Source organism: Girardinichthys multiradiatus, chromosome 8 (assembly GCF_021462225.1).
Source record: "Girardinichthys multiradiatus isolate DD_20200921_A chromosome 8, DD_fGirMul_XY1, whole genome shotgun sequence".
Classification (NCBI taxonomy): Eukaryota; Metazoa; Chordata; class Actinopteri; order Cyprinodontiformes; family Goodeidae; genus Girardinichthys; species Girardinichthys multiradiatus.
The window spans coordinates 15,463,277-15,480,224 of record NC_061801.1 but is presented as its reverse complement, the minus strand read 5'-3'; the positions used below and the strand labels follow the sequence as shown (position 1 = coordinate 15,480,224).

Sequence of the window (16,948 nt, the reverse complement as noted above, 5' to 3'; positions counted from 1 at the left end):
CACACAGTGAGCCTGTTGCTCCCACATCCTCTTTAAATTATTACCAGGCTACCTGTCATAAAGAGCTTGGCTGGAATGTCTGTGTGTGGGTATTATGAGTGTTAGAATTTGTTAGACAACTGTTATCATGATTGCAACTATAATCATCATAAACCGGGGATTAGAGATGCACTGCCTGTCATATAAATTGGGATTAAGTTAGTCACATGGTGCCTTGTTTTATATTGTTATGATTTGTCTCCATTTGGCCTGTGCAGCTGAGCCTGTAAGCCTGTTCCCCTCGAAAGATAATGAGGATATATCAGCATTGTGCTAAAGTAATTGGGAGAGGTCGGTATTGTTGCCCGCTTCCTGATTTAATCGCTTTATTGTGGCGTGTGTGTGTAACGGCGTCATGGTAGGGGAGACGCAGAGCGGACGTTTGCAGACAGCCGGATGTGGCGTTACGTCAAATGTCTCTGCCATGCTCCCGGATCTCATATGCACTGATATGGTTATCATCTCCCAGGCAGGATGCTCCGCAACAGACAAAAAGAAAAAAAAAGCCTAGATTCATGTTTCACAAGGCAAACGCTGGCATGTGTCTCGAGAAGTGACGAACAAAAGGGAGGGAAAACATTAAAAGGAGTGACAGGCCGAGTAGAATTATCTTGGCTTTTTTTGCTGCTGTACCTTGGAAGGCCAGAAAATCCTCCAGTGCGTTGGGAAAAGTATCTTCCCTTTGGTGCTCCCCCTCATAAAGCCCCAACGTGCTGTACTTCAGCGGGTGGTGCTGCTTCCCAAATCTACCTCGGCAATCAAAGTGAGCAAGGAGCTTGTCCATGTCCTGCAGACGAGTCTGAAGTTTTTCCGCCTGTAACAACATCATGATTTTAAAACAACTGGTGTGAGTGCAGGTTTAAAAAAAAAACAAAAAAAAAAACAAGGTGTAAAAAATAAAATAACGTGGCTCTAAAATATCTACATTCATTTATTCAGATGACTTCAATTCTTAGTACACCAACACATGAAAATGTAGTATTTCAACAAAAGCAATGAATAAATGAATATCAACAACACGATAAGGATGGAATACCATTTTCCTATCTGGATCCTCTCGCTATTCTGTGTGCCATAGGCAGAGGAGGAAAGCATTGCAGGAGATAAATAGATTAGACTTCTAGAGAATAGAAGTCAAAAGGGACATTATTGGTCCCTAAAAAGACATGTGATCACACGTCTTTTTAAGGTGGAAATTATGTTACATGAGTTGCAAGACCTATGTGATTATTAGCTGTAGCCTACCAGGTTGCAAGTTTAAAAAAAAGGTCTACAGATTATACCCTTGCCTTTAAATAACTTTTTCTTTTACTCCCCCCCCAAACATTTTAAATCAAATGACAAATATATTTTCTTTCATTTTTATTTAAAGGGGACCTATTATGCAAAATTCACTTTTTGACAGTTTTTATACCTCCATTTGTGTCTCTATTGCTTCTACAAAATGTCCAAACGCAAAACAAACAAAAAAAAAAAATTCAGCTGTTTTTGGCTATAAATGAATGGTTAATTTTTTTCTAGAAAACGCACGGTTTTAAAAGCTGTGTAATCGTGACGTCACAATTACACTGACACTTAGCAACCTTACCCGAATCCCGCCCCTGACTAAGAAGTGAGGCAGAGCTCTACCCACTTAATTTTCTCTGGTGTTTTTCGGGTGTCCAGGTCTGGTTCTGTTTTCCCTGCCTGGTCCGAGACTGAGAGTGATTTGTATAGCCTACACACCTATCTCAAATGTTTAAAGGAAGTATAATAGGTCACCTTTAACATTTAATTAACCCTAATTTTTGTTTTTTAACTATTTATCAATTATTCATATGGCAATGAAATCATCTGTTGAACAGAAAAGTGCATTCCAATTTAAGTACCAATATTAAACACTTTTAATGGCGCAGTCGAGTTGGGTCTGTACGTCTTAGTATAACAGTTCTACTCTCCTTGTTGTGCAGGCAGGGCAATTTGGTTAACCTTTCCCTTAAGTTGTTGTTCTTTTCCATCTAAATATGTTTCTGCCACAGCTGCCATGCACTTTTTGATCATTTCCCAGTCAAAGAAAGGCTTTTTGTTTTTACCTCATATGCTTGCGGTAGTGCTGTAAGAGACTGTTATCAGCTACAGGGGTTGGACAATGAAACTAAAACACCTGGTTTTAGACCACAATAATTTATTAGTATGGTGTATTGCGGCCAATACAGCATCAATTTGTCTTAGGAATGACATATACAAGTCCTGCACAGTGGTCAGAGGGATTTTAAGTCATTCTTCTTGCAGGATAGTGGCCAGGTCACTACGTGATACTGGTGGAGGAAAACGTTTCCTGACTCGCTCCTCCAAAACACCCCAAAGTGGCTCAATAATATTTAGATCTGGTGACTGTGCAGGCCATGGGAGATATTCAACTTCACTTTCATGTTCATCAAACCAATCTTTCACCAGTCTTGCTGTGTGTATTGGTGCATTGTCATCCTGATACATGGCACCGCCTTCAGGAAACAATGTTTGAACCATTGGATGCACATAGTCCTCAAGTTCGGTAGTCCTTGGCAGTGACGCGCCCATCTAGCACAAGTATTGGGCCAAGGGAACGCTATGATATGGCAGCCCAAACCATCACTGATCCACCCCCATGCTTCACTCTGGGCATGCAACAGTCTGGGTGGTACGCTTCTTTGGGGCTTCTCCACACCGTAACTCTCCCGGATGTGGCGAAAACAGTAAAGGTGGACTCATCAGAGAACAATACATGTTTCACATTGTCCACAGCCCAAGATTTGCGCTCCTTGCACCATTGAAACCGATGTTTGGCATTGGCATGAGTGACCAAAGGTTTGGGTATAACAGCCTGGCCGTGTATATTGACCCTGTGGAGCTCCCGATGGACAGTTCTGGTGGAAACAGGAGAGTTGAGGTGCACATTTAATTCTGCCGTGATTTAGGCAGCCGTGGTTTTATGTTTTTTGGATACAATCCAGGTTAGCACCCGAACATCCCTTTCAGACAGCTTCCTCTTGCGTCCACAGTTAATCCTGTTGGATGTGGTTCATCCTTCTTGGTGGTATGCTGACATTACCCTGGATACTGTGGTTCTTGATACATCACAAAGACTTGCTGTCTTGGTCAAAGATGCGCCAGCAAGACGTGCACCAACAAATTGTCCTCTTTGGAACTCTGGTATGTCACCCATAATGTTGTGTGCATTTCAATATTTTGAGCAAAACTCTGCTCTTACCCTGCTAATTGAACCTTCACACTCTGCTCTTACTGGTGCAATGTGCAATCAATGAAGACTGGCTACCAGGCTGGTCCAATTTAGTCATGAAACCTCCCACAGTAAAATGACAAGTGTTTCAGTTTCATTGTCCAACCCCTGTATGTAGCTCGCTCATACTGTCCCCCCCAGTTAAATTATTCTCCCTGTCCTACTGTCAGACCCCGGTGGATAGCTGTAGTTGAAGTTCCTATGTTTGGTTTCATAAAGTCCAACTGCTTCAGAACATTTAAGGCAGACTGGCCTTACACCTGACAGAAGTTAAAAGGAAAGCATGCTCCTGTCGATTCATCTTTAAATGTGCAATTTTCATAATTCACTTTGACAATGCCATCTTTTTTTACTCATCTATGCGCTACCAAGTCATTGTACAGTCAGCAAGTGTGAGCTCCCGAGCTAGTAACTTAACAGCTATTAACAGTAATGTTAATAGCAGCACAGCGCACTACACTGACGGCTGGAGGCAGAGCTTCAGCTGCCATAGCTCCAGTCATCAATGGGTCAGTGGAAACACAACAGGTACCGTACTGCCATACAAAACCAACTGGAGCGGAGCCGTACCTACTAAAACTAGCCAATGTAAAAGGGGCATTAGTAACCCACGTTCAAGCCAAGGACCCTGCATAGCTTCTTCTTTGTTGTTTTCTGGCAGTTGGCATACAACGATGTGGTGCATTACTGCCACCAGCCTGCTTGGAGTGTGGACCAGAATGTCGCTGACTCACATAGCTGCCAGTCGCGCCTGTTCAAAAGTCAGACGCGGCAGCCGGCAGGAAAAAAATGACTATATGTACATAGTTAATGAGAAAATGCTTTTTGGTCCGGACAAAACCCTCTCTGGGTCCGGATTTGGACCAGAGTCGGGGGTTTGGGGACCCCTGGTGTGTTTATGTGTTAAACTTTGCCCCTCAAAATCCAGACCTAAATCCAATTGGGAATCTGTATCAAGGCTTTAAAATTGATGTTTACATCCAATCTGACTAAACCTGAGCCATTTTACACAAAATAATTTTAAAGATTAAAACTTTAAAGATTTTTATTTGTAAAAACTTTGAGCATTAAATATAATTTCTGTTCCATTTCACAATTATGCAGTAGTTTGTGATGAACTAATATAAAACTCCAATAAAATACAGTAATTTTTTTGTTGTAATGTGACAAAATGTGATAAGGTTCTGGGGGTGTGAGTAGCCTTGTAAGGCTATGTTGTTTCTCCATTTTTTCTCCCGATGTTTTGTCCTAAGAAAAATGTGAACACCAATATAGGGAGGTGCAAGAGGCAAAGAGGGAGAGCAGAGGGGGGGGGGCAGAGGACAGGATGAGTAATTGCAAGAGTTTAGAGCAGACAAGGGTTGGGATGTTCCCTGAATTGCTAACACTGTGGAAATCACTGCATGCATTCGCAGAGTCCGGCGAGGACCTGCAGCCACTTTGGCAAAAGAAAAAGAATATGTGCAGAAATAAAGGCAGAACATGTCAAGAGGTATTCGATTTTCCTCAGAAGGCAAATCCAGGGACACACTGTGTCTTGGTGTGCAGAACGTGGGTTGCAAAAGATCCAAAGGGACAGAAAGAAGCTCAGGAGATCAATAGGGCAAATGTCTCTTTTTATTTCACTGCACATCCGCTATTTGCCTGTAATCTCCAAATACAAAGGAGCCATATGGCTGTCATGAAGGTCTACAAAGGCAAAATGCTCCAGGGGAATGTGATATTTAAAAGGGGGAAAAAAAATACACCTCGTGAAAGCAAGAGGCCAAGAAACACTATGTCAGTCTGAAACCTATTTATATGCATTAGTGCGGCAACCAAGTGATCAAGACAAATTTCTAAAACATAAAATTAGACATAAGAAAAATGGAGAAAGATGGAGAAGAAAAAAATGCATGGCAGTGACAAAGCTTTGTTTATACAAGTCAAGTAATTTACAATGGAATTTCGAGATACTAATATTTAAATGCCACGATTTAATGGCCTTTTGTGTGGAAGCATGGGTGAAAATCACACCTGAATGAAGCATGTAACTAGTTTCTTCAAACAGGAGATGTCTTGAAGCGTTCATTAACAAAAACGCTTTTCACAAAGAATTTAACATTTTCTGGTAAGTGTGTTTAATACTTATTCCCTGGGTCATTCCAATGTTTTCCTCATAACTTAATTAGTGGACTAATAAATGGACTGAACTTATATAGCACTTTTCCAGTCAAACAGACCACTCAAAGCGCTTTACACTAGCGCCACATTCACCCAATTGCACTCACTAACACTCACACATTCATACACCGATTGGTAGGCAACTTGAGGTTAAGTGCCTTGCCCAGGGGCACATCGACATATGGCAGGAGGAAGCTGGAATTGAACACACAACCTTCTGATTGCAAGACGACTACTCTTCCTACTGAGCCACAGTCGCCTTATAAGCTTTTATTAAAATGTTGTCACAGGACAGGAAAATGACACCAATAGGACGGAGCAGACAGAAAAAAACAATTACAAGGCGTAAGTATTTCAGCCAAAGTTTAGACTGGTTGATATTCATTGAAAGGACATTTTGAGAGCAGCACAGAAAACAGCTTAAACATTTGATGCCTGTGCACTGATTAGAGTTGTGTTGCATACTTCCAACTCCTCGTTTTTCACTCAAGTGAATTTTATGTCTTTTAACCTTAAAATGAAAGTTCAAAAGCTGCCTTAAAACTATGAGCAAAGTCAGCTTTCAGATTAACATACTCCCTTACAAGTTTAAGAACAGTCAGGATAATTTACAACTATAAGTTAAATTTCAGATAACACATAAACTTTCGTTCTCTGTGAAAAACCTCAGTATAACAAGTGGAGTTTAAGAGATAAAATAAGTGCATTGATCCTAAGGGCGAGTCACCAGTCCATTGCAGGGCAACACAGAGACACAAAGGGCAAACAACCACATATGCTCAGACGTAAGGCCAATTTAGTGTAATCAAAAACAGTCATGTTTTTGGATTGCAAGGAAGCCCGAGTACCCAGAGAGAACCCACACATGCACAGGGAGCACATGCAAACTCCATGCAGAAAGACCTCAGGTTGGGATTCAAATCTCAAATCACTGGTTTAAAGCAGCATTAGAAAGAATAGGAAATTTACTAACTTCCTTGTGCTCAATCAACGCAGACTTCATTAACTAATACTCACCTGCTTTTTGACAAGGCCATAGCAAACTGGACATTCTTCACACTGGTGTGTGGCTCTATTATGGAAATAATTCAGCTCACATTTGTTGCACTTGTGACCCACAAAGCCCTGGCGGCACTGGCAGGTGCCGTTACTGTGGCACTGCATGGAAGCGGATCCCATTGGGTCACAGTTACAGGCTGGATGAGACAGGTTTAGATGGGAGAGGAGTGAGAAAGCAAATGTAAACAATTTAAGAGTTAGAAAATGCTCTCCAGTGTGATCTGTATTGGATGATTAGACAAGGGCACAGGGTGTAGTTGCAATGCCTGAAGTAAGGTAGTGTACCTATGCAGCCTCGTGAGGAGAATCCAAAATAACCCACATGGCAAGAGCCACACAGGCCCCCCTCCACTCCTGCACGACACACACACTCCCCCGTGACTGGATGGCAGGCCATTGACAGTGAACCGATTGGGTTACATTTACACCTGGTGAAGGCAGGGAGATATCTCAATGGTAGAGTCATTGTATAATCTCTCATACAGACCTTCTTTAAGATGCAGAGGGAATCCATTTACCTTTCACATCCAATGCCAGGCTGAAGGTTGAAGAAGCCAACTTCACAGTGACTGCAATCCCGCCCAGTCACATGATTCAGGCACCAGCAATTTCCTGTCGTAGGGTGGCATTCGTCTACAGGCCTGAGGGTTCCTGCCTCATTGCAGTTACATGCTGGAGAAAACAAATAAAGCAATTTAATATTTTACTTAAAGATAATGTTATAATGTTGACAGCTTACATTTGCATCCACCACCTTTTCATATGGAATATTTTTGTAGTTTTTATCTCATTTGAGTGCTAGAGGGAAAATTAGATAAAATGACAGACAAGGTATGGAAATTTAAGCATCCCTCTGAAACACGGTTGTGTGGCTAAATTCTACTGTGGAACTAGATCCCAAATTAAAGAAAAAGGATATGAAAGTCAAAGGAGGTTCGGCTGTTGCTCTTTGGCTCCTTTCCTACCTCTGTAACTTTATTTGGAGTTCATTCACCGATTTTCCTTTTTTACCTTATATATGTCAATGACTATTTTTTTCCAGTAATCCAACTCTGAGTCATTTGTTCACCTTGTTTGAAACTTTTGCCCTTTTATGACTTAAAAAAATCATGCACCTATACACCAGAAGTGAAAACTTGAAATGGCTATTCCCGCATAACAGTAAAAAGGAAAATCTGAAACCCAGCACCAGAATTTATAACAAGCAAAACCTTTTATACATTTTCTACTGCAGTCTGAAGAGAACTTCTTTTGAGTTGTTGCAGTGTCAAATGAGCTAACTGAACTGTTCATAAGAAATTTAATTTATGACCAAAATAAATTATAATGTTGGGGCTTTTTAATGCATTCAAGTAGTTCTTTTTCTGAGATGGAATGAACATATACAACTTCAGTGAATTTTAAAAAGAACAAATGTGGATTTTCTCTGATCGACACAGGGTCAAAATTATACATACAAGACCACTAATATTTGGATAAATGACCAAGTTTTCCACAAGTTTTAGGGAGATCACACATTTTTGTAGGCAGAAACAAGTTCCTGAGATAATTCTGGTTCAATATCTGACCCGTTTGTACTACTAACCAATGTAAATCTTATTTGCATTGGTTGTTTTAAAGGCACAGAACAAATGTTTACACATAGTTAATAGATTTTCAATGGGGCTGGGGGCAGGTCCATCCCAGGGCTTTAATATTAGCCTGTGTTAACCATTGCTCTGCTTGAGCAGCCAGGTGTATCTAAGCTGCAACCACTTGACTCAAAGTGCCACCCTTAAATTAAAGGAAATAGGTTAGGATGTTCTAAAACAACTCCGGAACACCCAACGCTCAGGTCAAAGATGCTGGAATAACACTGTCACTGTCCAGATTGAAGCAGGTTTATCAGACTAGACTGGAAGGGTGATAACCAAGAAAGAAGTCCCTGCTCCAAATAGCTTCAAGCACGAGTGACGTTTTGCAGCTGCCCACATGGACAAGCCAAATGTTTTCTGGAGAAAAGGCTAATGTCAGACAAGATGAAGATTGATGTGTTTGGCTATGATTTTTAAAGGATGAGGCTTTCAAACCCAAGACTACCAATCCCTGCCAAGCATGGTGGTGACACCATCATGCTGAGGGTGTCTTTTGTTGGTGCATTGAACAAAGTGGTTAAAATAATGAGCACAAATTACTTCCTCTAAATTCAGCAGCTAAACAGTTGAAAAGTGGACATAATTTGGCGTTCCAGCAAGGTAATGTTACCAAACAAACATCAAACTGTTTTGAAACAGATCAAGCAGGCTCACATTCTGGAATGATCCCACTCTCAGCAATTAACCATATATTAGTGTGGGTGTGTGTATATTTTTTGAGAGTGTTCATATAATTTTGATCCTGTGTGGATTACACTAAATCCCCAATCTATGCACCCAATTCTTGTATTTTAGTCTCTTAAACTTAAAAAGTCAATACTAAAAATGAATGGATTTAAAGGCCATATGTTATAACAAATATATCCCTATGATGAGTGTAGGTAAAGTTCTGATAAATTCTTAACATATTAAATAAAAAAGCAGACCAAATTTTTTTTATTCCTCCTAGGTTACTCACGCCTGCACTTTTGCCTGGCTGTTTGGTTCAGGGCGTCGCCATAAAAACCCTGCTTACAGCGCTGGCACTGGTCGCCCTCTGTATGCCCGAGGCACTTCAGGCATCGCCCAGTAAAGTGGTCACAGACTCCCACAGCATTAAAATCCACGTTTCCACTGCAGGTGCATCTTTCACAGGGCCGAGCCGTCCCGGATGTTCCCAGGGGATCACCGTAGTAGCCATCTTCACAAATCTGACAGCGAACGCCTGCACATGCATAATGAAAGGTGAGAGAGGTAAAGGTTTTATGGCAACGCTGGAGGTCATTTTCGTGTAACATTAGAGTCTGTTCTAATTAAAATAAATCCGCTGATTAAATGTGCCTGAATCACAGGTGGCCCTTTACAGTGTCAAAATGGGCAAATGAGCTGACTTAAAACAGACAGTCGTCTCAGTAATAGGCTGATATATGGAGAAATAGTTTGGATCTTGTCACAAAGTTCCTTGTTTACTGTCCATGCACATCATCTTAAATTGAAGGGATCTCCTATCACCTGTCTGTCCTGCGGGGCAGTTGGTGCAGACGACCTGCCCAGTCTCTGCAATCTGGGCGCAGCTGCTGCGGCCTGGGCAGGGGCAGGCTTGACAATCACCAGGTGTGCCAGTCAAGGCATTGCCATAGTAACCATCCAGGCAGCGCTCACAGGTTGCCCCGGCGGTGAAGTCTGAGCACTCACACACCCCTATAACACAAAGAGGAGTTAAACATTCGTATCACACTGGAGCACCTGCTGATAAATCAACAAATAAAGTTTCCTCTCCCTGCCAGCAGAGGGTGGTGTGTCTCTGACCAAAAAACAAATACTACAGTCCATATTTTGCTTTAGAAAAAAATAAAATAAATAAAACATTCCCTACAGCACACCATAGAGAGCAGAAGACAACTAAATTCACCCCGACTATAATTGCTTTGGGAAATATGTGAGCCAAATGGAGTCTGAAAGACCTTCAAGAAGCAAAGCAATTCCCCCACTATGAGGGGGGAGATTAGCAATTCTATGATGTCCGAAGAACAAACTGTTGTTTTGAAATTCAGGAAAAAAAAGGAAAACAAAATTAGCTTTTAGCTATAAATGACTTTAACTGTGCAACATGTGTTGGTTTACACTCTTCACATACACACCAAAGCCCCAGATGCATTATATTCAATTTACAGAGTGGATTTTCTGTCCACCTGCTACATTTTAAATCCATTAAGTTACAGGCATCTACTGAATGATACAACACGACGCAGACCTGCCAAAGTATCCAAAGCAGTGATGTGATGTTTGAGTGTAATGCGGAAAGATGCTCCAAATGCCGGGGTTGTATTTCTGTTGCTGTTCAGTAACCCACAGTGCCCCAATAGCCAAGCCCAGAGACTATTAGGCCCACAAACATATTTAAAACCAACAGTGGGTAATAAACTCTGAAATGAAACAGTGAAGATTTGACATGAGAAAGAGGCACTCTGAGCAAAGAAAGAAATACGTGACAACTTTTCAAATCATGAAGTGAATGATTTCGTGTGTAAGCTGTAAATCTCAATAAACATTTATTTCTAAAGTTACCATTGATACTTTCATAATATTAATATAATGCTTTGCAAAGTATTTCTACCCCTTAACCTTTTTTATGTTTTGGTACATACCAACTAGTGACAGATTTTAATGTGGGCAATGTGGCTCACCACCCAAGGCAGTACGATCTTGGGGGTGCCAGAAGCACTCCTCCGCAAAAAAATAAGTTAATTGCACCTGACAAATTTCCAGTTGCATGTTTTGCATGTCAGTACAATAGTGAGTTGGCAGCCCATTGTTATGCGAGGTCTAAGCATTGTGCAAAAGGTATACTTCATTGCGCAGCTGGCTAATGAGCCTGAAACGTTGCTTTAATTTGCAGCTTCATATTCAACCTATATGAAGGGCTCAGTGTATATATATGAACCAATATATGTTTTCAGTTTGTGAGTTAAAAAGTATAAGAATTAATAGACACTTAAAAATGTATGAGGGAACAAAAACAAGTTTGGAGAGCAAATGGGATTGCAGTTGCTCCACTTGCTCAGTTGTTCAGGAAGTTAATATTTTCTACAGTGAGCTTAATTATCAAGTATCAATCTTTTAGAGCCCAAAGACAAACTTTAGTTAGGTTAGTTAGACATTAAACATCTAACTGTAGCTACAATGGGTTAGATCAAAGTATATTTATGTGTTAGAATGAAAAATTCATATATATATACATACAATAGAGATTCTGTGACAAGATTTTCAACTAGTTTTTTAAAGACATTGCCCATTCGATCAGACTGTGGTTAAGCTATTTTGCAATGAAAATTTGTTAGAAATGTCAGTCTTTAGATGTACAAAGATAGGAAGGAGATATCCCAAAGGATTTATGGGTATTGGAGTGAAGAGGGTTGCAGATTTATATTCTAGAATTGCGCCGCTCAAGGTGGCAGCAGGTTGGAGTAGCTCTGTTACTTTTGATTCTGATTTATTCTTTTTTGGGAACTATTCCTCTTGTGGTGGATATAGTTGATTTTTTTTGGACAACTGTCCACTCTGGTGTCGGACGCTATGCAGCTTGGAGGATTTTTCTTAATACTTTCTATTTTTGGACATTTGTTATGATGCATTGCCAAGGCAACAAGGTTGTTTCTTACAACCGGGAGCAGCTGATTAATATCTCAAAAGCTCAAATAATACTTAAACTACAACCCCAAATCCCTGATGAGTTGAAAAGGAGACGCTGTAGATGCAGAGCAGGAGCTAAGAGAAGAGAGAGAAGGAGGAAGTTCAAACCATCTCTTCCGTCGATTATGATGGGCAATGTGAGATCATTGGGAAACAAGTTGGATGAACTCCAAGCCCTACAAAGGACCCAGCCAGAGTACCGGGCATGCAGTATTATGTGTTTTACTGAGACATGGCTGCAGGATCATATCCCTGACTCTGCTGGGCTTTTTAACCATACGGGCAGACAGAGATTTAAAGAGGAGCGGCAAATGTAAAGGAGGTGGACTGGCAGTACTTGTGAACAACAGATGGTGTAATCCAGGACATGTAACTGTGAAGTGTCATCTCTGCAGTCCAGATATTGAACTGTTGGCAGTAAGTTTTTGTCCATATTATTTACCCAGAGAGTTCACCAGTGTTATTTTGGCAACAGTTTATGTTCCACCTTCCGCTGTTGCCGACACTGCATGTGATGCCATCAGCTCAGTTGTTGCTAAGCTACAGACACAAAACCCCAATGCTTTTGTGGCAATTTCTGGTGATTTTAACCATGCTTCACTATCTGCTACACTTCCAACGTTTCAACAGTTTGTCAGCTGCTCTACCAGAGAAAACAAAACATTGGATTTGTTTTATGCAAATGTCAAGGACTCATACATCTCTACAGCAATACCTCCTCTAGGCAAATCAGATCACAATCTTGTTTTTCTCTGCTCGAAATATAAGCCCCTTGTTCAGAGGCAACCTGTAATAAAGTGGATTGTGAGAAAATGGTCACAGGAAGCTGAAGAAGCTCTGCAAGGTTGCTTTGAGGCTACAGACTGGGACGCACTGTGCCAGCCACATGGAGAGGACATCAGTGCCATGACTGAGTGTGTAACCGACTATATAAACTTCTGTGTGGATAACATCATCCCTACCAGAACCGTGAGATGCTTCCCCGATAACAAACCTTGGATCACCAGTGACCTGAAGGACCTGCTTAACAAGAAAAAAAGAGCCTTCAGAGAGAGAGACAGATAATTATTGAGGAGTATACAGAAGCAACTTAAAGTCAAGATAAGAGACCGCAAGGAGGTTTACAAGAAGAAGCTGGAGAGCAAGCTCCAGCAAAACAATATCAGAGATGTGTGGACAGGGATGAAGAAGATCACAGGCTTCAAGCAGAAGGATGATCAGACCGATGGAGGTCTGGACAGAGCCAATGAACTGAACACATTCTTCAATAGGTTCAGTTCAGAAACAAGCTTCGCATCCTCCTCTCCTGCTCACAGCCAAACAGACATTCCACCTTCCTTTGACCCACAGGACCCACAGCCGTCCAATAATACCTCACATTTTTTATCTTCCACCTCAGCCCTAGACCCTTCTGCTTCTACATGTTTGCCTTCAACCATATCAGAAGATGCTGATGCTTCCTTTGCTTCCCCCTTCCACCTGTGTGTCTCAAGAAGTCAAGTGAAGATGCAACTGGAGAAACTGAATCGGAATAAGGCTGCAGGTCCAGATCATGTCAGCCCTAGAATCCTGAAAGCCTGTGCAGAGCAGCTCTGTGGGATTCTGCAGCACCTCTTCAACCTTAGCCTGGCCCAGAAGAAGGTTCCGGTGTTGTGGAAGACCTCTTGTCTTGTTCTGATACCAAAGAAAACTCACCCATCAGTCCTCAATGACTATAGACCTGTTGCCCTGACATCCCACATCATGAAGGTCCTAGAGAGACTCCTGTTGGCCCACCTGAGTAAGCAAACAGTAAACCATCAGGACCCACTTCAGTTTGCTTATCGCTGTGGAGTTGGAGTTGAAGATGCCATCATACACCTGCTCCAACAAACCCACTGTCATCTGGACAAAGCCAGTAGCACTGTGAGGATCATGTTCTTTCATTTCTCCAGTGCATTTAATACAATCCAACTTGATTTGCTTTGTCAGAAACTCCAGAAGACTCAAGTGGAGGCCTCAACAATCTTCTGGATCAAAGACTACCTGACAAACGGACCACAGTTTGTGAGACTGAAGGGTTTTGAGTCTAACCAGGTAGTCAGCAGCACAGGAGCACCACAGGGAACTGTACTCTCACCATTCCTTTTCACTCTGTACACCTCAGACGTCCAGTACAAGACAGACTCCTGTCATCTGCAGAAATACTCGGATGATTCTGCAGTCGTGGGGTGGATCAGAGATGGACAAGAAGCTGAGTACAGGAAGGTGGTGGACCGCTTTGTGGCATGGTGTGGAAACCATCATCTCATTTTGAACGTGACTAAAACGAAGGAGATGATTGTAGATTTTAAGAGAAACAGGAATAAGTCAAAAACTATTTCTATCATGGGAGAAGAAGTGGAGGTGGTGGAGGAGTATAAATACCTCGGTGTTCACTTGGACAACAGACTAGAGTGGAGATGCAACTGTGAAGCCATCTACAAGAAGGGACAGAGCAGACTGTACTTCTTGAGGAAGCTTAGGTCCTTTGGTGTTTGCAGCAAGATGCTGCATATCTTCTATAAGTCTGTTGTGGAAAGTGTGATCTCTTCTACCATCATCTGCTGGGGAAGCAGCATCAGAGCCAGGGACTTAAAAAAGCTCAACAAGCTGATAAAAAAGGCTGGCTCTGTTCTGGGGACTCCTCTGGAACCTCTGGAGATCATTGTGGAAAGACGGATTCTTCATAAAATGATGAACATTATGGAGAACCCTGAGCATCCTCTTCATGATACTGTCCTACAACAACAGAGTATCTTCAGTCAGAGGCTTCTTCAGATCTGCTGTAAGACGGAGTGCTACAGGAGATCCTTCCTGCCCACAGCCATCAGCATCTACAACGGCTCTTTGAGGAAACCCTCATAATATGAGCTACAACAACATTTAATTTCCCTTTGGGATTAATAAAGTATTTTTGAATTGAATTGAATTAAATTGAGATTTGTTGTTTTAAAAAAAAAAATGTTAACATGTATTATTTTGCTTCTCTGTACAACTACTTCTTTGTGCACTACTTTGTGTTGGTCCATCACTTTTTACCACTTAAAACCACAAAGAGATTTGTGGGTGAAACGCAACACAATTTCAAGAAATAAAAGTAGGAATTTATGTTTGCAAGGCACTGTGAACTGTAACAACAAATGTAATTTTTTTCCTGTTTGCATACACAAAACAGCTCAAGCAGAGAATATTTAATAGTTGGAATGAGCTCTAAAATGTAATAACTTCTCAAATGACTTTGCCACACAGTGATACCAATAATTGTGTTTTGATTCTCCACAGAACATGCCAATAAGACTGTAATGCACTGCAAATAATATGCAGCTGTGTGACTTAACTGGGGTCTCATTAAAGTTTCCCATCATTCCCTCATAGCCCACTGTGTCCTTAGGTGAGAACCTCTTTACTGTGGATTTTTAAGTCAGGTCACGTCATGGTAGATACTCTCTTCTCTTGTTTGAGGTCATTCCCATCGCTACATGGAACAAAATTAAAAGTCAAATGTTTAAGACAAAATAATGCCCTGAAAGCTAAACAGATCCCACATCCATGACAGGGAACAATTATCCTGTTGCTTTGTGAAGTGCTGGCTTCTGCTTACAAATTATTAGTTTTTGATAAGGTGAGCTGCATAATAAATAACATTCAAGCGTGAAATGCCATCCCTTTAAAGCCAGTATTTAGCAATAACGATTGTTCCCAGCCTAAAGAAGTGAGTCTTTCTTGAATTTCATGAGGCATACAATGACACTGGTGGTGTGCACTGTCAATCCCCAATGAGCCATAGTAAATTTAATGGCAGCAGAAATGTGCTGACTTTACTGTGTGTGAAGATGACTGAGTGTGATATGAGGCAGCGGAGTCATGAGGGCCTCTTCGATGCTATTATCATTCCATCGGCTCGTCGGAAAAGCTAACGCCATGCATCACAAAAAGTCACTGAATTGCTGGATACCTCCTCACTCCGTATTTCTTATCGCCATGCAAATCATCTTCCCTTCGTAGTGTCTCCAAAGAAACATTTTATTGATGAATCAATGAGCATTCATTTAGTGCTAATGAATTGGGAGTTCTGTGAATCTCCCCTCAGAGCTGCACATTATAAATCCTCACACTCCCGGTATTCTCCTCGCACCCTCTCCCTCACGTACTCTTTCTGTTTCAGCTACACTTCAGCACTCTGCTCTCTGCCTGAACTCTGCTTGTCTGTTCTGTGATGGGAAACCAATATTTCTGTGTAGAAAACAACCAGGCTAGAGTTGGTAGGGAGTCATCCTCACATACAGATCACTTTTCTAAAGAGTTCCTTTTTCCCCGCACAGCCTCTTTCTTCCCTGTGCACAATCCCTCTATTGTGTTCTGTCTGCATGATTTAATCCACACCCATTTTATTAATGAAGTGCCTTGTAGGTGGATACACTATAATGCATGACTGAGTGATGGCTTCAGGCAGGGCGTTGCAAGACATAAAGCCATGCTGCAGCACACTGGGTCATTCATATATTAAGTTAAAGCCATAAGATTACATTAAATGTACAACAAACTGACTTTAAATCAAACTAAATGTTTCCTCTTTTAGGTAAGGTAGGATTAAAAAAATTAAAATATCTGCTTAATGCCAGGATAATGACAGAGACGTTGGTAGAGATTTTTTTTTCTTCAAAGTCAGACATTTTCAGACACTAACATTTATCTTCAAAGTTCTGAACTTTTATAGTGCATTTTTTTTAACAAAATTTGCTTCAGAATGACATCTCCTTGCTAAAAGAGTAGGCTACTGTTTTTCATTACTAGCTCTTAGACATTCTTGTCATTGTTCAAAGTAGATCATTAGACATGTTGTTGCTTAACAGCTGGAACGTTTTTTTGACATTTGAGCAGGAATTTTACATAAACATCCTGGAGCACGTAAACTGTAAGATGGTTCTGGGTATGGCTGCAGGGTTACAAACAGACACTGCCAAAGACACACAGCCTTGGCATATCTCTCAGCTGGATTGTTTCACGCTAGTGGATGTTTTAGTATTTTTCTCACTTAAAGGGCCATAAGTGACTCCTCAAAAAGATAGCAGTTATCAGTGTGTGGCTTATAATAGCTCTA

The 16,948-nt window shown here is 41.2% G+C and overlaps 1 protein-coding gene across 1 annotated transcript in view; it reads right to left on the bottom strand.

Moving 5' to 3' along the window:
• The window catches only part of lamc3 (laminin, gamma 3), a 224,770-nt gene that overhangs the window by 30,976 nt on the left and 176,846 nt on the right, over window positions 1-16,948 (bottom strand). The window contains exons 13-18 of the mRNA XM_047372964.1: window positions 9,646-9,834; window positions 9,113-9,358; window positions 7,039-7,192; window positions 6,806-6,948; window positions 6,479-6,657; window positions 673-853 (exon numbers count right to left, since the gene is read on the bottom strand). Coding sequence (XP_047228920.1) covers window positions 673-853; window positions 6,479-6,657; window positions 6,806-6,948; window positions 7,039-7,192; window positions 9,113-9,358; window positions 9,646-9,834 — 1,092 coding nt within the window. The remainder of the gene's footprint in view (window positions 1-672; window positions 854-6,478; window positions 6,658-6,805; window positions 6,949-7,038; window positions 7,193-9,112; window positions 9,359-9,645; window positions 9,835-16,948) is intronic.